This window comes from Neoarius graeffei, chromosome 4 (genome assembly GCF_027579695.1).
Source record: "Neoarius graeffei isolate fNeoGra1 chromosome 4, fNeoGra1.pri, whole genome shotgun sequence".
Classification (NCBI taxonomy): Eukaryota; Metazoa; Chordata; class Actinopteri; order Siluriformes; family Ariidae; genus Neoarius; species Neoarius graeffei.
The window spans coordinates 115,645,267-115,667,766 of record NC_083572.1 but is presented as its reverse complement, the minus strand read 5'-3'; the positions used below and the strand labels follow the sequence as shown (position 1 = coordinate 115,667,766).

Sequence of the window (22,500 nt, the reverse complement as noted above, 5' to 3'; positions counted from 1 at the left end):
TATCCAGGACCTGCAGGTGTGTGAGAGAGAGAGAGAGAGAGAGAGAGAGAGAGAGAGAGAGAGAGAGAGAGAATCCCATCCCACTCAGTACTCTGACTCCTGCTTCTTGTCTCCTGAGGCCACTCAAAAGGCTGCCTGGTTCAAGGCATGGCAGTCGCTAGAATACTCTGCACACACTGACAGGGGTGTGTGTGTGTGTGTGTGTGTGTGTGTGTGTGTGTGTGTGTGTGTGTGTGTGTGTGTGTGTGTAGGTCAGTGGTAGAATGTAATTCACTCACATACTTAAAGTCCATATTTGAGGTTCTTGTATTTGCTTATTTCTATTTTATGCGACTTTACACAGAGGGAAATATTCCACTCCATTTATCCAACAATTTTAGCAACTGGTTACTTTTCAGATTGCATTTTTTTATTTGCTGGAAAATTAATTGTCACAAAGATGAAAACAGGGTTGTTTTTCTGAGCTCAGGAAAAGCTCCCTTTTTAAAGAAGCATGATTCCCACACACCTATACATTCATTAAAAGGCGCTCAACCTTAAACATCTCCAGCAGTAACATCAACATCCACATTAAATGTAGAAGTAATAATACAAAAACATCATATATCACAGTCCAACACTGACACAGACCAGTTTACTGCTCGATGAGTGCTTCTCCTCCTGATATCTGAAGTAAGATGTTTGCTGATAATATTCCAACTTTTAGTTATGTAAGGTTTTGAATGCAGGACGTTTACTTATAGTGGAATATTTTCACAATGTGGTATTAGCACTTTTACTGAAGTAAAGAATCTGAACACTTCTTCCTCCACTAGTGCAGGTCAGAAACTGAGAGTCTCTTCTCAAAAGAGAACAGATGTATACTTCTCAAATCATATATGTGAAATTAAAGCCTTGGGTCACGGTCAATAGCAGCTCAGTCTAATCAGCACTGCTGTGTTGGACAGCGCTGTCCAGGGCGGGGCACCACGAAAGAAGGGATAACAGTGTGAAGGGTGAAGTAGCCCATGCCTCCCACACCCCCATTTACAGCCCTGGCCTCCCAGAAAAACATCCCAATGTCCCTGCATTCAGGGAACTTTAACATGGAAAATCATCAGGGGGAAATCTGTGTGTGTGTGTGTGTGTGTGTGTGTGTGTGTGTGTGTGTGTGTGTGTGTGTGTGTGTGTGATCTGTAATATGCTGCTGTATGGGTTAATTGATGGTTAATTGGTTGTAATTTCCAGATGAATGTTGAGCATTTATTAGAGAAGATGAAGACCACAGTGCAAAGAGGCCTCATCCTCAGGTCTGTGTGTTTTCTCTGTAATTTCCTCTTTTATTCTTTATCATTCTGTTGTATTTTGTCGTTTTTCTGTGCGTAAGAGTTTAACGGTGTGATCAGATTAAACGGGTTTACACACTGCGTTTACAGATGATGGTTAACACTCCATCTGTGCTCCTCAGGAATGAGAAGTGTAACCCCAACTACACAACAGACTTCATCTTTAACCTGTACTCCCAGGAGGGTAAAGGAGTGTTCGACTGCCGCAAGAATGTCCTGGGACACATGCAGCAGGTCCGAGTGCTGGGTACATTCATACGCTCCAATTTTATATCTGGAATTTAGAGATTTCTGTAAAGCTGCTGTGTGAGAGTGTTAAAAGCAAAATATAAATAAAATAAAATAAAATTGTTCCTCCATCATCTCACTGTCTGATCAGTTTATCTGAAACCACTCTCTCTCTCTCTCTCTCTCTCTCTCTCAGGGTGGAACTCCGTCCCCATTCGACAGGAACTTTGGCACTAAGATGGGGGCGAAAGCGGTGCTGTGGGTGACACAGAAACTCAAGGAGTATTACAGACACGGTTAGTGACATCACAGTGAGGGTGTGTGTGTTTATTTCCACCACAGGAACCTTTTTCAGGAACTCAGGAACTTGGTGTTGTAGATCCAGGAGCATTTTAAACCCTGCTCTAGTTTTAATGCATTTCTGCAGATCTGGATGCAGTGGGGTGGAGCTTGTTTCATTCAACACTGCTGATTGGGCAAGCTCAAATTCACAATGTGACTAATCCTGAGGTGTCATTAAAAAATAAACAAATAAAAACAGGCCTTAGATGGCAGTAATGTGTGTGCCTGTTTATCTTAAATTAAAGAAAAGTAAAGAATAAATGTGAAGAAGCGCAGGTTGAGTCCGCCTGCTCCGTGTGATTTATCTGATCACTAGTATGATGTCACCGTCACTGAGGTTGGGTCACTTCTGTTTATTGTCATGGTTCCTGTGGTGAGGTGGAAAAACAGGAACTGTGTAGTTCTTTGCCCTCTCCCCTCCCAGATGGACATTTACACCTCCCGCTGCCTTAGCAGAGCTAAGAACATTATCAAGGACAGCTCCCACCCTGGCTTTGATCTGTTCGACCTGTTGCCCTCAGGGAGGCGCTACAGGTGCATCAGGACAAAGACAAACCGATTCAAAAACAGCTTCTTTCCATAAGCCATAACCGCCCTGAACTTGGATATGCTCTGACTTTATAGTCTACAGTATTTATTTTACTATGTGACTCTCCTCGTGCAATAATTTATAATGTGCAGTACTTTATAAGGGACTCTCTCTGTGCAATACTTTTATAATGTGCAATACCTCACTCCATAATGTGAAATACAACACATTCACCTCACCTCAGGACTGTGCACTTTACATACAGCACACACACCTCAGGACTGTGCACCTTAACCCCCTGACACACTCCCCCCCCCCCCCCTTTTTCCCCCTTCCTCTCTCTCTCTCTCTCTCTCTCCACGCTGTTTGCACTGTTATTGGAGATGCTTTAATCTCATTGTACATGTGTATAGTGACAATAAAGGCATTCTATTCTATTTTTCTGGAGTGATCTTCAGGAGTCCTGTGTGTGTGTGTGTGTGTGTGTGTGTGTGTGTGTGTGTGTGTGTGTGTGTGTGTGTGTAGGTCGAATCTTTGCCAACACACCGGACTCGGCCTGTGTCCTGGGCCTGAAGAAGAGATCTGTGGTGTTCCAGCCTCTGACAGAGCTCAAGGAGAACACTGACTTTGAGTGAGTGATGTCATACTTATATCCCTCTGTCTGTCTGTCTGTCTGTCTCTCTCTCTCTCTCTGTCTCTCTCTGCCTCTCATTCCTCTCTCTCTGTCTCGCTCTCTCTGTCTTTCAGTCCTCTCTTTCTCTCTCTGTCTCTCTGCCTCTCAGTCCTCTCTCTCTGTCTCTGTCTCTCTCTGTCTCTCTCTCTGCCTTTCAGTCCTCTCTTTCTCTCTCTCTGTCTCTCTCTCTGCCTCTCAGTCCTCTCTCTCTCTCTCTCTCTCTCTGTCTGTCTCTCTCTCTCTCTCTCTCTCATTCCTCTCTCTCTGTCTGTCTGTCTCTCTGCCTTTCAGTCCTCTCTCTCTCTCTCTCTACCTTTCAGTCCTCTCTCTCTCTCTCTCTCTCTCTCTCTCTGCCTCTCATTCCTCTCTCTCTCTCTGTCTATCTGTCTGTCTCAGTCTCTCTGTCTCGCTCCAGTGAGTCTCAGGATGATCCACTCCACTAATTTCCTCATATCAGTCCTGCAGTGTGACTCATCTGACTCCGCCCCATTTCTGCCCCAATTACCCTACAGCAGTGTTTGCTTTAAAAACAACTCCACTTTCATTTTTTATTTCAGCACTGAAAAGCATTTTAAACAAACTTTTTCATAGCTGGACTCTGATTGGTCAGAAGATGTTGATTAATTCTCTCTAACAGCAGTAATGCAAGTTTATATTAATGCACTTGGTGTAATATGATATCGTTTCCATAGTGATTGGGCGTGTCCAGCGGATGCTGCACTGATAATACAGTGATGCTTGAAAGTTTGTGAACCCTTTAGAATTTTCTATATTTCTGCATAAATATGACCTAAAACATCATCAGATTTTCACACAAGTCCTAAAAGTAGATAAAGAGAACCCAGTTAAACAAATGAGACAAAAATATTATACTGGGTCATTTATTTATTGAGGAAAATGAGCCAATATTACATATATGTGAGGGGCAAAAGTATGTGAGCCTTTGCTTTCAGTATCTGGTGTGACCCCCTTGTGCAGCAATAACTGCAACTAAATGTTTGCGGTAACTGTTGATCAGTCCTGCACACCGGCTTGGAGGAATTTTAGCCCGTTCCTCCGTACAGAACAGCTTCAACTCTGGGATGTTGGTGGGTTTCCTCACATGAACTGCTCGCTTCAGGTCCTTCCACAGCATTTCCATTGGATTAAGGTCAGGACTTTGACTTGGCCATTCCAAAACATTCACTTTATTCTTCTTTAACCATTCTTTGGTAGAACGACTTGTGTGCTTAGGGTCGTTGTCTTGCTGCATGACCCACCTTCTCTTGAGATTCAGTTCATGGACAGATGTCCTGACATTTTCCTTTAGAATTCACTGGTATAATTCAGAATTGATTGTTCCATTAATGATGGCAAGCCGTCCTGGCCCAGATGCAGCAAAACAGGCCCAAACCATGATACTACCACCACCATGTTTCACAGATGGGATAAGGTTCTTATGCTGGAATGCAGTGTTTTCCTTTCTCCAAACATAATGCTTCTCATTTAAACCAAAATGTTCTATTTTCATCTCCTCCATCCACAAAACATTTTTCCAATAGCCTTCTGGCTTGTCCACGTGATCTTTAGCAAACTGCAGATGAGCAGCAATGTTCTTTTTGGAGAGCAGTGGCTTTCTCCTTGCAACCCTGCCATGCACACCATTGTTGTTCAGTGTTCTCCTGATGGTGGACTTATGAACATTAACATTACCCAATGTGAGAGAGGCCTTCAGTTGCTTAGAAGTTACCCTGGGGTCCTTTGTGATCTCGCCAACTATTACACGCCTTGCTCTTGGAGTGATCTTTGTTAGTCGACCACTCCTGGGGAGGGTAACAATGGTCTTGAATTTCCTCCATTTGTACACAATCTGTCTGACTGTGGATTGGTGGAGTCCAAACTCTTTAGAGATGGTTTTGTAACCTTTTCCAGCCTGATGAGCATCAACAACACTTTTTCTGAGGTCCTCAGAAATCTCCTTTGTTCGTGCCATGATACACTTCCACAAACATGTGTTATGAAGATCAGACTTTGATAGATCCCTGTTCTTTAAATAAAACAGGGTGCCCACTCACACCTGATTGTCATCCCATTGATTGAAAACACCTGACTCTAATTTCACCTTCAAATTAACTGATAACCGTAGAGGTTCACATACTTTTGCCACTCACAGATATGTAATATTGGATCATTTTCCTCAATAAATAAATGGCCAAGTATAATATTTGTGTCTCATTTGTTTAACTGGGTTCTCTTTATCTACTTTTAGGACTTGTGTGAAAATCTGATGATGTTTTAGGTCACATTTATGCAGAAATATAGAAAATTCTAAAGGGTTCACAAACTTTCAAGCACCACTGTAAACAGATGGTGAAGTTTCCTTCAATGAGATGTTGTTCATTAACACTGATGGAAGGTGTGTCCAGTGTCAGAGGGAGGAGTTTATGTTTCCTCAGTAATATCACTTCTTTACTCCAGAGAACTTTGTAATCATTGGTATTCTGCTGTGGAGTAAGAGAAATAAAACACAAGAGGACATGCTGGTATCAAGAAATAATCAACTTTTTGGTGATAACACTAACTCCACTTCATCACACCACCCTGTCACTGATTATTTTCCTACAAAGGCACGCCCCTGTGTGTTTCATTCCTCACATCATAAGCTAACTGTATAAATTACACAGTACACTGTATATCATTTAGATTAAACCATTTTAAAAGAACATCAGCACACCTGGACAGGCCACACGCACAAGGTCTGTGTACTTGTCTTAGTCCTGAATCTGTCCTGTGCATAAATATTGACGCCCCAGCCTCTTCTGTGTGTGTAGGTATCGTATCCCCAAGACTCAGTGGTGGTTAAGTCTGAGGCCCCTCCTGAAGATTTTGGCCAAGTACAAGATCAGCTTGGACTTGTCTGAGAAGACCAGCATGGAGAGCGTGATCAAGAAGAGAGGAGTGGTGTAGATATACACATACATGCACGTGATGCACAGTTTCCATCTGAAAACCACAGTTATTGTGCATCTGTGTCTGTGTGTGTCTGTGTGTGTCTGTGTGTGTGCACTACAGTCACGTCACTGATGTATTTCACTGAGAAAATAAAGAGCACGTCTCTAAAACACTGTCAGAGTGCAGAGAATCATGTGTGTGTTATAAAATCCTCAGGGAACTACAAAAAAAATCTTTGGAAGTGAGAACAGACACATTTGATCTAATATTTGATAATAAAACTTGACTCCATCTCGGTGTAATCTCCATTCACGGTGTTTAAGATCAATAATGAAATCTTTTTCTTCTTCTGCAGCTGATTTTCCTTTCAGTGTTTATTTCAAGCAGAAGAGCATCAGCAACTTTTATTCGTCACATGCTTGTGAAATTCCTCTCTGTATTTAACCCATCTGAAGCAGTGAACACACACATGCGAGCAATGAGCACACACACACACACACACCCAGAGCAGTGGGCAGCCATGCTAACAGCGCCCGGGGAGCAGTCAGGGGTTCGGCGCCTCGCTCAAGGGCACCTCAGCCCAAGGCCGTCCCATATTAACCTAACCTGCATGTCTTTGGACTGTGGGGGAAACCGGAGCACCCGGAGGAAACCCACGCGGACACGGGGAGAACATGCAAACTCCACACAGAAAGGCCCTCGCCGGCCACGGGGCTCGAACCCAGACCTTCTTGCTGTGAGGCGACAGCGCTAACCACTACACCACCGTGCCGCCCACCACTGTACTTACACCACTGCTTCAGATGGGTTAAATGTGGAGGATGAATTTTACTCTGCTTGAGTGTGCATGTGACAAATAAATCTTTACTACATAGAAGTGAAATGACTTGCTGATTGAAAGATCCTGCATTTGCTTTATAATTAGTGAGTTAAACCTGCCTGTGTTTGATCTGTACGCTCTCATCTGACTTATTTTCTCCTAGCACGGCAGTGTAGTGGTTAGCACTGTCGCCTCACAACAAGAAGGTTCTGGGTTTGAGCCCCGGGGCCAGCGAGGGCCTTTCTGTGTGGAGTTTGCATGTTCTCCCCGTGTCCGCGTGGGTTTCCTCCGGGTGCTCCGGTTTCCCCCACAGTCCAAAGACATGCAGTTAGGTTAACATGGTGTGGCCTTGGGCTGAGGTGCCCTTTGAGCAAGGTACTTAATCCCCAACTGCTCCCCGGGTGCTGTAGTGGCTGCCCACTGCTCTGGGGATGTGTGTGTGCTCACTTGTGTGCGTGTGTTCACTGTTCAGATGGTTTAAATGCAGAGGATGAATTTTACTGTGCTTGAGTGTGCATATGGCAAATAAAGGCTTCTTCTTCTGTTAGAGATGTTCACTGTAGACCATGTGTGTTCTTTCTGACCCAGAAAATCCTACAGCTGCAGCAGCAGGAAGTCAGCAGCTTACAATGACTCAAAGTGAAATGGATTCGAACTCAAGTTCAATTCACTGACATCCAAAAAATAATTATCTTAAATATTTTTGAGTGAGGGGGCGGCACAGTGGTGTAGTGGATAGCGCTGTTGCCTCACAGCAAGAAGGTCCGGGTTCGAGCCCCGTGGCCGGCGAGGGCCTTTTTGTGTGGAGTTTGCATGTTCTCCCCGTGTCCGCGTGGGTTTCCTCCGGGTGCTCCGGTTTCCCCCACAGTCCAAAGACATGCAGGTTAGGTTAACTGGTGCCTCTAAATTGACCGTAGGTGTGAATGTGAGTGTGAATGGTTGTCTGTGTCTATGTGTCAGCCCTGTGATGACCTGGCGACTTGTCCAGGGTGAACCCCGCCTTTCACCCGTAGTCAGCTGGGATAGGATCCAGCTCGCCTGCGACCCTGTAGAACAGGATAAAGCGGCTACAGATAATGGATGGATGGATTTTGGAGTGAGTGAGGGAGTGAACTTGTACTCATATGTGCTACTGAGGACCAGAATGTGTTTTTTATCAATAGAGTGAGGACATTGTTGTGAAGTGAGGACATTTTGTTCTGGTCCTGGCTGTTTGAGGGTTAAGACTTTGAGGGTTCAGGTTAGAATGAAGTTTAGGTTAGGGTTAGGGTGGGGTTGGGCATTTAGTTGTGATGGTTATGGTAAGGGGTTAGGGAATGTATTACTGTCAGTGAGAGTCTCCACAAAAATACAAGTGCAATAATTGTGTGTGTGTGTGTGTGTGTGTGTGTGTGTGTGTGTGTGTGTGTGTGTGTGTGTGTGTGTTTCAGCAAATGGTTGAATAATCACCTCATTAAACACACGCGAGTCAGACAAATGACTTATATAGAAACTTGGAAACTGTGTTCTGAGAATGAGCGTGAAGAGCGGCAGACTGACAAAACTGAAATGCCACCGTCCTCAAACACACGCACACACACACACACACACACACACACACACACACACACACACACCAAACCACACACACACACCAAACCACACAGCACTGCTGTAAGAGGAACAGAGACACAGAAACGACACACATTCACGAAAACTCTTCACAGGACACGAGAACATTACAGAAACGTTCACAGTGAGTTTGTTTCATCTCTATCTGACAGAACTCTTATGTCTTAATGATGATCACATTTCTATCTTTAGATGTTTATATATATTCTGTATCTTCACACACCTGATCTTTCTCTTCATTTGATCTTGTTTTTGAGCCTTTCCTCGATTCCTGTCGCCTTCACGCCTCTGTTTCAGCTGAGTGTATGTAAATGAGGTCAGTCTCTGTGTCAGTGATCTGTCACATGGTCAGGAAAATCCTCATTCTGAAATAGAATTTATTTTCTCTCTAAAATGCGCAGGTAGAACTTATCACGAGTTTCAGGAAAGTGAATTTATGAACCATGATCTCTGCCTTCAAATATTATCATCATCTGGAGTTCTTCATGTTTTCTTCTTAATTTAAGATAACTTTTTTCTGTCTGTGAGAGTTAACATCAAATTTGTATAAACATCCTTTCATCATTCACAATTATAAGATAAAATATTTACTTTTATGATTTATGCTATTAGTATTTTAATGGAGTTAATTTATTCAGTGTAATTTTTTATGAAAGCTTCCGTTCTGTTTGTTTGAAGCTGCTTTTCTTTTCAGAGAGAGAGAGAGAGAGAGAGATGAATCTGACCCTGAACTTAAACACATTTCTCACTGAAATTTATGTTCTGGCTGTAAATTCATTCAAAAAACTGTGGACTGTTGTTCAATGACTAAAAATTAAATACATACTATACATATGACAATTAATTATTAATGTTATTACAATCTTTTTTATTACACATGGAGGACTTCAGAGGAGAAGTGTTTTAATCAGAGACGTCGCTTAACTTTACCTTAATGAGTAAATATTTTATGGATAAAATGATGAATGTAGTTAAAGTTTGTCTGTAAGTGCAGCAGATGAGTGTTTGGTCAGAGTCTCCTTCACACCGTGGATGTGGTTTCTTTACTGGAGAGCATCAGATTAACGCCAACACTGACTTTATTTTATTAATTAAATGAATAAAAATAGTGAATGAAAAGTTTGACAATTAGAAAAATCTGGCAACCTTAAAGGTGTGAACTACACACAGGTGATTTTTAATAAAGTGAAAAAAAAATCCAGCTGTGTAACTCGCTGATGGGCAAACTGATGGGCAACAAAGAAATAATGCTGATGGAGATTATTTTAAACTATTTTAACTATTTTAAATTGTTATATAGTTTTAATAGATTAGATTGAAATATTTAAAGCTCATTAATGTTAAAACGAGTAAAACTGAATAGAGTTGCAGTTGTAATTAAACGTACAGGAGTTCTATCGTGGTTTGTTTCTCTGTGATGGAAAAGTTCAGCAATAAAAAGCTCTAATGGTTCAGAGAAATTCATATAACGTTAGACTTTTAGAAAAAAAACAAGTTTTGTGAAAAGTTCTTTAAGAATGAATTAAATTATGAGTTATGAAACAAACATCGTCTTTAATTTAATAGAGTTCATCAAAGTTCAGTGATTCAGTAATTAGATCAGTGTGTGACCTGCTTTGGGGACATAAAGTTCAAATTCACAGATGATGATGATGATGATGATGATGATGATGTAGAGAAGAGTATTTTTAAAGTATCAGAGTTAGATCCAATTATTTACACATCAGTTTAAAAAAATGACTAAGTTTTAGACACTAGTTTGTTTGTTTTTCAGTAATAATCCACTCATCATTAATATAATAATCCCAAATTCATCATCATCATTAGCGGTCCTTAAACTTTTTTTTTTACACTAATAGTGCCAAAAGGTTTCAGAAATGGTCAAACTTGGTTAAAATTGTAAAGTTCAGCGATTGTTCGGCATTGTGTGAGCAGGCAGAGACACAGTGAAAACATTCCCACAGTGATGAAGAAAAATTTGTCTGATTTTCAGTCTGGTGGTGTTTCAGTGTCACACAGGAAGACAGATGCGGTTTAACTGTGATGCACAACTTCCTTAAAACAACAGCATACTGTCTGGCTCTCTGTGTGTGTGTGTGTGTGTGTGTGTGTGTGTGTGTGTGTGTGTGTGTGTGTGTGAGAGAGAGAGAGAGAGAGAGAGATTTTCATTTATTAAACTATGTACTCAGCAGTCAAAACCACATCTAATTATAAGGAGAAAAAATGAAGTATAAAATAACTGAACATTCACAAAAAAGCAAAAGGAAAAAAAGTCCAAAGAACCCAATTAACTGCAATCTTTTGAAACTGCTGCAGCCCAGGGCAGTAACACACTCACGCTCTGAGGAAAGCATTATTTACCCTCTTCCTCATACATGAGCCCTCAGATGCTGTGATTGACGGGGGAGATGGAGTATGCTCCTCCCACCCTGAGAGCATGGTGAAGTTTGATCTCCTGGGTGTAGACGGCTGCAGCTGTGGCGTTGTTGGGACTCGTGATCTCCAGACAGTCTGAATGCTTTTCTACTGTGTTGCAGCAGCTACTATTGTTTACTCGTCCACCAGTAATTTAATAATCACAAGTTCCCTTTTCTGTCATTTCAGTTTCAGGACATCACTGTTTTTTTATTAGGATGTTTTATTTGTGCAGTATTTAAGAATACATCACTTCATTTAACAAGTCAAGTCAGTTTATTTGTTTCGTGCTTTTAACAACATTGTCGCAGAGCAGCTTTATCGGAAAAATAAAGACTTCAAACATGAGCTAATTTTATCCCTAATAAATGTATTTATCCCTGATGATGAAGCCTGAGGTGATGGTGGTGAGGAAAAACTCCCTCAGATAACATGAGGAAGAAACGTTGAGGAACCAAACTCTAAAATTGAACCCATCCTCATCTGGGTGATAAAAGATAGCGTGATAATAAATAACTCACTTCTGTAACTGTGTCCTGTAGAGTCACAAAGTACAACTGTGTAACCAGGAAATTCATAATAATTTAACAGGAAGTCTGTTTTGTTGAAGTTATAAACTGTTCATTGATGGAGACTTGAGTGTAAAACTGTTCATGACAACTGCAGTCCTAAAGTTATCATGGGGATTGTAGTTCTAAACCATCGTAGCAAAACTGTAAGTGTCCAGAGCGTCTTCCAAGTGGGACTTTTGACTGTCCATATGGGACCGCCCTCCACAGGAGCGATGTGATGAGACTCCAGCCAGAAGTAGGGCATCAGGATGGATCAGGCAAGTCTGAGGAGCAGAAGAAGTTCAGCATCTTACTGATGTCTCAGGATTGATGTGTAACAAGAGGGAGAGAGAGACAGAAAGAAATAGGTTGTTAGGTATGCCCACTGTCACCTAATGGTTTAGAACAGTGTACATTTTGCACTGAGTGCAAGCAGGTACTCTGACAAAACTAACTATGACAGCATAACTAAAAGGGAGAGCCAGAAGGTAACACAGGCATGAGGGGCCCCGGGACATAAAGCAGCAGCCACTACACCATCAACAAACCTGAGTGGGCGAGTGAGAGTGGGGGACTGACAGCATCCATACATCCCAGTTTACCAAAACACTCTGTCTGAGGACCCTCCAGATCTACACCTTTACCTCATAAACACCATTAACAGAAGGCTTGACTAAACAGATCTGTTTTCAGCCGAGACTTAAACACTGAGACTGTGTCTGATTCCCGAACACTACTTGGAAGGCTGTTCCATAACTGTGGGGCTTTGTAAGAAAAGGCTCCGCCCCCTGATGTAGCCTTCACTATACGAGGTACCAGCAGATAGCCTGCATCTTTTGATCTAAGTAGGCGTGGCGGGTCATAGAGGAGCAGAAGTTCACTCAGGTACTGTGGTGCGAGACCATTCAGTGCTTTAAAGGTCAATAGTAGTATTTTATAATCAGTATGAACTTTGATTGGGAGCCAATGCAGTGTGGATAAGACAGGGGTGATGGGGTCATATTTTCTAGTTCTAGTAAGGACTCTTGCTGCTGCATTTTGAACTAACTGGAGCTTGTTTATGCACTTATTGGAACATCCAGACAGTAAGGCATTACAATAATCCAACCTGGAGGGAACGAAAGCATGAACTAGTTTTTCCGCATCATGTAGTGACATTAAATTTCTTATCTTAGCAATATTTCTGAGATGAAAGAAAGCTATCCAGGTAATGTTATCAATGTGAGTTTCGAATGAAAGACTGGGGTCAATAATCACTCCGAGGTCTTTTACTGCTGCACGTGAAGAAACAGAAAGGCCATCCAGAGTCACTGTGGAATCAGAAAACTTACTTCTAGCTGCACGTGGTCCGAGTACAAGTACTTCAGTCTTGTCAGAGTTAAGCAGAAGGAAGTTAATAAGCATCCAGTGTCTAATGTCCTTCACACATTCCTCAATTCTATTAAGCTGGTGTCTCTCATCAGGTTTTGCAGAAACATACAACTGTGTGTCATCAGCATAACAGTAGAAACTAATATCATGCTTATGAATAATATCACCCAGAGGGAACATATATAAAGAAAAAAAAAACAGTGTGCCTAAGACAGAACCTTGTGGAACACCAAACTTTACTTCAGTATGTCTAGAAATATCACCATTTACATCAACATACTGATAGCGATCAGTTAAATAAGAGCTGAGCCAGGAGAGGGCCGTTCCCTTAACTCCCACAACATTTTCTAGTCTATCCAGAAGAATGGAATGATCAATAGTGTCAAATGCTGCACTAAGATCAAGCAACACAAGCAGCGAGACACAGCCCTGATCAGACGCCAAAAATATTGGTGTCATTATCAGACACTATTGTTTTATTTTTGATACAACAAAAATAAAATAATAGTGGAAAATTATTTGTAGAAAAGATGAAAAAGATTGTAGATTGAACAATCCAAAAACAGAAATTATGTCACAGGAAACTGCATCAGCCAAAAAGTTAACATACATTACATTTCCAGCTTCAATGCTTTTACATTGTTGGTAATGAAAGTAAATATCTCAGTGTAATAAATGCACAAAATAAATCTGTGTATCATGTTACACTTTATATATGATTATTACAATGCACTCATGTGGACGAGCTGGAGACTGACATCCCTGAATAACTGTGAGAAACTCAGTGTGCAGAAACTCCTTGTGGTGTGATTGTGGATGGATGTGATGTCTACAGCAATGTCTGGAAGGGTTTTTTAACCGTCATGTTCATCTCCAACCTCATCTGCAGCTGTAACATCACTGAGAGAATGTGTACAGTAATGCTTTTATGGCTGAGGACTACAGTTGACTTGCTAACTTTAGGACTGCAGTTGTCATGAACAGTTTTGCACTCAAGTTTCCATCAATGAAGAGTTTATAACATCAACGAAACTGACTTCATGTTAAAGCTGTTAATGTTATAGTCAGGCTGTCTGTTGTTGCCCAAATGAGGATGGGTTCCCTTTTGAGTCTGGTTCCTCTCGAGGTTTCTTCCTCATGTCGTCTGAGGGAGTTTTTCCTTGCCACCGTCGCCACAGGCTTCATCATTGGGGATAGATTAGGGATAAAATTAGCTCATGTTTTAAGTCATTCAAATTCTGTGTGATGTTTAACAGATCAGATATTCAGTGATAAAGCTGTCAAGTGATCTGTAGCTTCATCGTAACCTAACGTTCTGTGTGCTGTTCTTCAGCAGTTCTTCAGTTCTTCAGGAGTCATGAGGTTGGTTCTAACCTTTGTCCTTGCTGTTCACTTGGTGTCACTGAGATGTACAGCAGGTAACCACCTTCACTGTGTCAGATTAATGATTTCATCTCTGTTCATTTGCTTTGTGCTGAAATGTTGTTGCTTGGTTTAGGCTAAATATCATACATTTATTGACTGATGGATGATTTTGTGTGTGTGTGTGTGTGTGTGTGTGTGTGTGTGTGTGTGTGTTAGACCTAGCTCCAGGGTGTCAGCAACACTCTACCTGCACTGACTGTGTGAAGAGTCCAGGATGTGCATGGTGTAAGCAGGAGGTAAGTTCCCTGATTATCACTTTGATTCTTGTTCCAATGTAATGATCAAATTATAATTTCTGATTATCAAGTTCTCAAGTTTAACTTTTTACTCAGCTAACAAATCAGTTTAGGGGTGTGGCTGTGCATGATCATCAGTAGGTCACATGACCATGACATGACTGTAGTGTGTACCTGTGGTAGGAACTCAGTAACTTCCCTAAAACCCCTGGAAGCATCGCCTCTCTGTCGCATCACACCTACTGTTATGTACAACATGACGTAATTCTGATATTGTGAAATAGGACATTTTGTGGCAGCACGGCGGTGTAGTGGTTAGCGCTGTCGCCTCACAGCAAGAAGGTCCAGGTTCGAGCCCCGTGGCCGGCGAGGGCCTTTCTGTGTGGAGTTTGCATGTTCTCCCCGTGTCCGCGTGGGTTTCCTCCGGGTGCTCCGGTTTCCCTCACAGTCCAAAGACATGCAGGTTAGGTTAACTGGTGACTCTAAATTGAGCGTAGGTGTGAATGTGAGTGTGAATGGTTGTCTGTGTCTATGTGTCAGCCCTGTGATGACCTGGCGACTTGTCCAGGGTGAACCCCGCCTTTCACCCGTAGTCAGCTGGGATAGGATCCAGCTCGCCTGCGACCCTGTAGAACAGGATAAAGCGGCTACAGATAATGAGATGAGATAAATATGAAATGTATCTTGAAAACATTACTTGTGGAATTTTTAAAGAACAAAACCAAGGAATGAAACATTGCTAAATATTTTTTAAAAAGCAGATTTTAGAACCAAAGTAAGATTTTAAATAATTTATTAATAATACAGAAATCCTGTATAAGCAGTCTGTTTTGTAAATTCAATTTCATTTTTGCAATTTTTGAAAATGGCTACATACAGGCTGCACATCCTGTAAAATACATTATTTTATTATTTTGAAGGCTTTCTGGAATAAAACATTGTATTTAATTCGAAATGTGTTTCAAGTTTTGAGCAGTTCTGTGATCATTAGAAGTGAAGAGTATACAGTTTATGTACTGTATAGAGTGATAGAGTGAGCGAGTGAGCTGTGGCATTATTACACAAGATGAGTCGATATCACATCGTATGAAGGTGCATATCCAAGATGTTACCTGACTATAAAGGAGGAAGAAAAGGCCTGTGTCATTTGTTCATGCTATCAGAAACAGGAACATGTACTGTAACTACATCCTGCATCATTTCCTGTTTATGAGCAGTTTTTGTAATGCGCATTGTTTCTGATTGTTTTTTCTCATTGAAGTTTAAGATTTAATGACTAGCTTTGATTTAGAAACAAATTACTCAATAAAAATATTAAAATTAGGAATGAAATATTGGAAGAATATACATATAAAAACATAAATAACAGTGATAATAGCATAAGTGTAATACTGTGATACAGTAACAGGACTCTTCTACATATTTCCATGATCTGAAATATAATTAAGTATTGATGTGGACTTCATCATGAATCCCACATAAATGTGTTTTCTATGACTTACGCATATGTATATGATGGACCCTCTGAAGGAAGCACATTAATATTTGTCTTTTAAAACAAAGTCTTTTAATAAATCTGATTAGTGATATCTGCTGAACTGCAGTCACTGCTGGATTTTTTTCCCATTTTATTGCATTCAATCTAAAATATTTGTATTTTTCCTTCCTTCCTTCCTTCCTTCCTTCCTTCCTTCCTTACTTGGACAGCACACATTAATCAACATTTCTGTAAATGTGCCAGTGTTAGCCAGCAGGCTAATATTAAATAAACATTAAGACATTTAAGATTTTTTCCCTATATAAGTTTAGGAATAAATTTTTTGATGTAACTGTGAGATTAATTTACATCATAATTGTTTTTTCCACAATGTTGCAAAAAAAAAAAGTCATTCTAATTAATATGATTTAGTGCTGTGTTTAAACTTTCTGTTTGGTGCTGATAGAGCACTTAGAAATGGAGAGATAGTCAGATAAATTGGAAATAAAAATGATTTCATGTTTGTTTTGGTGAATGATGTCATACTGGCTAAGTTGTGCTGAGTAAAAGATATTCAGTGCTCATGCAGTAAACAGTTGTAAAGGTTTTATATATAAATCCCAACAAAATGGGAGAACTATTGTGAGTTCTCAAAGGGTGTTTTATAGACTTTCTAACAAACTTCTCACAAACACTGCAGGGTTTCCTCAATTCTGGAGAGTCAGACACATATAGATGCGACTCTGCTGAGTCCCTGAGGATAAGGAATTGTCAGAGCGAAAATGTGATTAATCCCAGGAATGATGCCATCCTCATGAAAGACAACGACTTGAACAGTGACCCCGGAAATGTGGTGCAGCTCAAACCACAGAGCCTGAAAGTCCAACTCAGAATCGGTGAGGAAGAAACATCTTCACCATGTAGTGTTATCAAATCTTTACTTCAGTACATTAACTATAAAGACACAGATACATTCGATAGTAACACTATTCTTTCAGACCCACTGGGCTTCATAAGACCTACCTAAACCTGTCATGACCACTAACAGAAACTTTCATTAAGACTCTTTTCAGTAAATGTTAGCTGACAAAAAGCTTGCATTTGTTATCATCTGTAATCCTCCTTAAATCTTCTCTTCTGCATGAAGGTGTGCCACAGGAATTTAAGGTGGAGTTTAAGAGGGCTAAGGGTTATCCCATAGACTTGTACTACCTGATGGACCTGAGCTACTCCATGAAGGACGATCTGGAGGAGATTAAGAAACTTGGGCAGGAAATTCTGAAGACACTGCAGATCATCACGCAGAGTGAAGTCACGCAGACTAAAATCCGCATCGGTGAGAACACTGGTCCTCACTTTTACATCTAAGATTACTGTTCTGAATGATTCAGTGGTGTTGATGGTGTAGATGGTGTTGAAGGTGTTGAAGGTGTTGATGAGTTTAATGGTGCAGATGATGTAAATGGTGTAAATAGAATAGAATAGAATGCCTTTATTGTCACTACACAAATGGACAATGAAATTTTAGTTCATCAAAGGAGAGCAAAGCCTCTGCGTACATGCGTGCTGCCATTCTTGGGCACTTCAGCCTGAGCCTGTCCCATGTTAAGTTAACCTCGTGTCTTTGGACTGTGGGGGAAACCCACACAGACACGAGGAGAACATGCAAACTCCACACAGAAAGGTGCAGATGGTGTAAATGGTGTTTAATAGTGTACATGGTTTTGATGGTGGAGATAGTATTGAAGGTGTTGATGGGTTTAATGGTGTAACATTACAGGCTTTTAGCAGATGCTCTTATCCAGAGTGATGTACAATATACCCAGAGCAGCCCGAGGAGCAGTTGGGGCTTGGGTATCTTGCTCAAGGGCATTTCAGCCATTCCTGCTGGTCCAGAGAATCAAACCAGCAACTTTTTGGCCCCAAAGTCGCTTCTCTAACCATTAAGCCATGGTTTGTTGATGGTGTAAATGGTATTTATGGTGTAGATGGTGTTTAATGGTATACAGCATGTTTCTGGTGTAGATTGTGTAAATGGTGTTGATGGTGTTTACTGGTGTAGATGGCACTGAAGGTGTAAATAGTTTAAATAGTGTTAATGGTGTAAATGGTGTAGATGATGTAGATGGTGTTTATTGCACAGGTGGTGTTGAAGGTTTAAGTGGTGTTGATGATGTTTAATGGTGCTGATGGTGTAGATGGTGGAAATTGTGTAAATGGTATTGATGGTGGAAATTGTGTAGACGGTGTTGAAGGTGTAGATGGTGTAAATGATGTACATTGTGTCGATGGTGTAGGTCAGATGGAATGGCGTGTTCAACAGTGTTTCATTAAGTCATCCAGGCAGATAGATTGAGGTTCACATCAATGAGTCTCCTTAAACATAAATATACACAAATGTAGAATACAAATTTTTTTTTAACTCCAGCCCCAAATTAGAAAAAGTTGGGATGGTGTGTTGAAGTTGAAATTAAAACTGAAAACAATGATTTGTAAATAATCTTTGACCTGTATTACACTCAAAACAATACAACAGCACATTATTTGACGTTTTACCTCATGATTTTTTTTAAATAAACACTTTTCAATTTTGATTCTTACAACACATTTAAAAAAAAGTTAGGACAGTAAAGCATTTCCCACTTTATAATGTTCCCATTACTTCTCCCAACACTTAAAAGATGTTTATGGACTGAAGACACCAAGTGATGAAGTGTTTCAGGTGTTATTTTTGTTCTGTTCTTCCTGTAAACAGGTCTTAAGGTGTGGAACAGTACAGGGTCGTCACTGTCATATTTATCATTTCTAAATTCTCCACACATTCTCTATTGGGGACAGAGGGGACACGCCCTCTTCTTCCACAGCCACGCCTTTGTAATGTGTGCAGAATGTGGTTTTGCATTGTCTTGTTGAAATCTCCCTGGAAAAGACGTCGTCTTGAAGGCAGCAGATGTTGCTCCAAAATTTCAGTGTACTTTTCTGCATTAATGCTCCATCACAGAAGTGTAAGTTACATTTTCCAAGGGCATTGACACAACCCCATACTATGACACACCCTGGCTTTTGGACTTGTTCCTGCTAACAGTCTGGATAGTCCTTTTTCTCTTTGGTCCGGAGCACATGGCATCCATTTCTTCCAAAAAAGACCTGGAATACTGATTCATCTGACCACAATACATTTCCACTGTGTGATGGTCCATCCCAGATGCCTCCGAGCCCAGAGAAGTCGACAGCACTTTTGGACACAGTTAATATCCATCCATCCATCCATCCATCCATCCAATCATCCATCCATCCATTTTCTTCTGCTTATCCGAAGTCAGGTCGCAGTGGCAGCAGGCTAAGCAGGGTATTCCAGGTGTCCCTCTCCCCAGCAATGCTTTCCAGTTCCTCCTGGGAGATCCCAAGGCGCTCCTAGGCCAGATGAGACATACAATCTCTCCAGCATGTTCTGGGTCTACCCTGAGGTCTCCTTCCAGTTGGACATGCCCAGAAAACCTCTAAAGGAAGGCACCCAGGAGGCATCCTAATCAGATGCCCGAACCACCTCAGTTGACTCCTTTTAACATGAAGGAGCAACGGCTCTACTCTGAGATCCCTCTGGATGTCTGAACTCCTCACCCTGTCTCTAAGGGTGAGCCCAGCCACCCTACAGAGAAAGCTCATTTCAGCCTCTTGTATCCATGATCTCATCCTTTCGGTCACTATCCAAAGCTCATGACCATAGGTGAGGGTTGGAACGTAGATTGACTGGTAAATTGAAAGTTTTGCCTTCTGGCTCAGCTCCCTCTTCACCACGATGGACCAGGACAACACCCGCATTACTGCTGATGCCACCCAAATCCGCTTGTCCATCTCGCGCTCCATTGTATCATCACTCGTGAACAAAGCCCCAGGATTAGATTAGATTAGATTAGATTAGATTAGATTAGATTAGATTAGATTAGATTAGATTAGATTAGATTCACTTTATTCATCCCACATCGGGGAAATTCATGTGTTACAGTAGCAAGAAAATGTCAAACAGATAACAAATAAAACTTAAATAAAAATTAGACAAACGAAGGATTAAATACAGAGGGCTATTTGCATTATCTACCGTGAAAAAGTATAGAACAATTGCCTTATTGAGAGGCTCGGAAAAATTGCACATTACAGGTAGACTCTATATATATACACACACACACACACACACACACACACACACATATATATATATATATATATATATATATATATATATATATATATATATATATATATATATATGCGTAAAAATAGTTTAAGGCCTATATTATTGCACATAATAATTGCATTGATGAGAGATGGCAGAGGTAGTAGTGGTGAAGTAGTGCAAATATAACAACAAACAGGTTATTGGTGCTACGTTACAAGTTGTGGGTGTTATACAGTCTGACAGCAGCAGGTATGAATGACCTGCGGTATCTCTCCTTCTTACACCGTGGGTGTAGCAGTCTACTACTAAACCAGCTGCTTAAAGCCCCCACAGCCTCATGTAGGGGGTGAGAGGGGTTATCCATGATAGAGGTCAGCTTGGCTAACATCCTCCTCTCACCCACCACCTCAATGGCATCCAGAGAACAGTCCAAGACTGAGCCAGCCTTCTTGACTATTAAGTTTCTTCCTGTCCCTCTCTGAACTTCCACAGCCCCAGCAGACCACAGCGTAGAAAATCGCTGATGCTACCACAGAGTCATAAAAAGTCCTAAGCAGTGTCCTGCACACACCAAAAGACCTCAGTCTTCTCAAGAGGTGGAGACGACTTTGGCCCTTCTTGTACAGGACATCTGTGTTGTTAGTCCAGTCCAGTTTGTTGTTGAGGTGAACACCCAGGTATTTGTACTCTTCCACGATCTCAATGTCCAAACCCTGGATGTTCACTGGTGCAATTTGAGGAACCGTCCTTCTGAAATCGATCACCACCTCCTTTGTCTTGCTGGCGTTGATGCACAGGTGGTTCAGTTTGCACCAGGCGACAAAGTTGGTGATGACCTCTCTGTACTCCAGATCGTCCCCCTTTGACACGTCCAATGATGGCTGGATCATCTGAGAACTTCCGGAGGTGTCAGCTGCCCGTGTTGTAGCTGAAGTCAGATGTTTAAAGTGTAAAGAGGAAAGGAGAAAGCGCTGTACCCTGTGGAGCCCCTGTGCTGCACACTACCACATCAGACACACAGTCACGGAGCCTCACATACTGCGGTCTGTTAATGAGGTAGTCGATGATCCATGCAGCCAGGTGGCAGTCAAGACCAGCTCCCTCCAGCTTCCCCCTAAGCAGTGATGGCTGGATTGTGTTGAAAGCACTGGAGAAGTCAAAGAACATGATTCTCACAGTGCTCCCAGTGCCCTCCAGGTGCAAAAGTGACCGGTGTAGCAGGTAAATGACAGCGTCATCCACACCAATGCCCGGTTGATATGCGAACTGCAGGGGGTCCATCTCACTGTTCACCAGGTGTTGGAGGTGGGAGAGAACAATCCTCTCCATTATCTTTATTAGGTGAGACATTAAAGCTACTGGCCAAAAGTGGTTGAGCTCCCTGGGGTGCACAGTCTTGGGAACTGGAACCACACATGATGTTTTCCACAGAAGTGGAACTTTCTCCAGACTGAGGCTCAGGTTGAAAATGTACAGAAGAATCCCACAGAGCTGATCTGCACAGTCCTTAAGCAGTCTGGAGTTGATACCATCAGGGCCAGCAGCTTTCCTTGTCTTGATCCTCCTCAGCTCCTTCAACACCTGATCAGCTGTTATGGAGAGGTGAGGGGTGTAGCTGAGGTGTGAGTCCTGTAGAGTGAGGTCAGGGTTGGAGTGTGTGGATTGGTCTGACAGGGATCGGAGGGGGGTGATGTGGTGTGAGGAGGGAGCTGTTGGTGTCAGAGGTATTATGAGGGAAGGGGGGTGGTGGAGTGATATCACAGACCGGTCAGGACTATGGTGAGTGGGGGAGGGTGGGGTGGCACAGTCAAATCTGTTGAAAAAGAGATTCAACTAATTTGCCCAGTCTTGGCCCCCGGATTCAGGGCCCCTCTTACTGTCCTTTGTGTAGCCAGAGATGGTTTTCAGGCCTCTCCATACCTCTCTGGTGTTGCTCCCCTTGAGGTGCTCCTCCAGCTTCCTCCTGTAGCTGTCCTTGCCTCTCCTTATCCCCCTCTTCAGCTCCCTCTGCACTCTCCTCATCTCCTCCTTGTTGCCAGATTTAAAAACCCTCTTCTTCTCATTTAATAGGGCTTTTAGTTCAGAGGTCACCCAGGGTTTATTGTTGGGAAAACACCATACCTTCCTGACTGGCACAGTGTTTTCAACACAGAAATTAATGTAATCCGTGATGCAGGTTGTCAGGCTATCAATATCATCCCCGTGAGGTTCACACAACACATCCCAGTCCGTGGTGTCAAAGCAGTCCCTCAGTGCCATACTGGTCTCCTCAGACCAGCTCCTTACATACCTCTTGGTGGGTGGTTGTTTATTCACCATAGGTATGTACTGTATGTAGGGGACAAGTGAACCAGATTGTGGTCAGAACGGCCCAGCGGGGGGAGGGGTG

General features: G+C 41.8%; 2 protein-coding genes across 5 annotated transcripts in view; both read left to right on the top strand.

Annotated features, from left to right (window-relative positions):
* The window catches only part of pfkmb (phosphofructokinase, muscle b), a 59,519-nt gene extending 53,371 nt beyond the window's left edge, over positions 1–6,148 (top strand). For both annotated transcript variants that reach the window (XM_060920266.1, XM_060920267.1), the window contains 6 exons: positions 1–16; positions 1,228–1,289; positions 1,448–1,559; positions 1,750–1,849; positions 2,950–3,055; positions 5,908–6,148. The exon at positions 1–16 is cut by the window's left edge and continues 149 nt beyond it. In XM_060920266.1, the coding sequence (XP_060776249.1) occupies positions 1–16; positions 1,228–1,289; positions 1,448–1,559; positions 1,750–1,849; positions 2,950–3,055; positions 5,908–6,043 (532 nt within the window). In that variant the 3' untranslated portion in view covers positions 6,044–6,148. The remainder of the gene's footprint in view (positions 17–1,227; positions 1,290–1,447; positions 1,560–1,749; positions 1,850–2,949; positions 3,056–5,907) is intronic.
* A 2,360-nt stretch (positions 6,149–8,508) lies between these two features.
* The window catches only part of itgb7 (integrin, beta 7), an 86,958-nt gene continuing 72,966 nt past the window's right edge, over positions 8,509–22,500 (top strand). The window contains exons 1-5 of one of the 3 annotated variants that reach the window (XM_060920269.1): positions 8,509–8,583; positions 14,130–14,214; positions 14,378–14,457; positions 16,635–16,830; positions 17,082–17,270. In XM_060920269.1, the coding sequence (XP_060776252.1) occupies positions 14,154–14,214; positions 14,378–14,457; positions 16,635–16,830; positions 17,082–17,270 (526 nt within the window). In that variant the 5' untranslated portion in view covers positions 8,509–8,583; positions 14,130–14,153. Of the gene's footprint in view, positions 8,584–8,756; positions 8,776–14,129; positions 14,215–14,377; positions 14,458–16,634; positions 16,831–17,081; positions 17,271–22,500 lie in introns of those variants that run through there. The other 2 variants (XM_060920268.1, XM_060920270.1) reach the window with 2 other exon arrangements.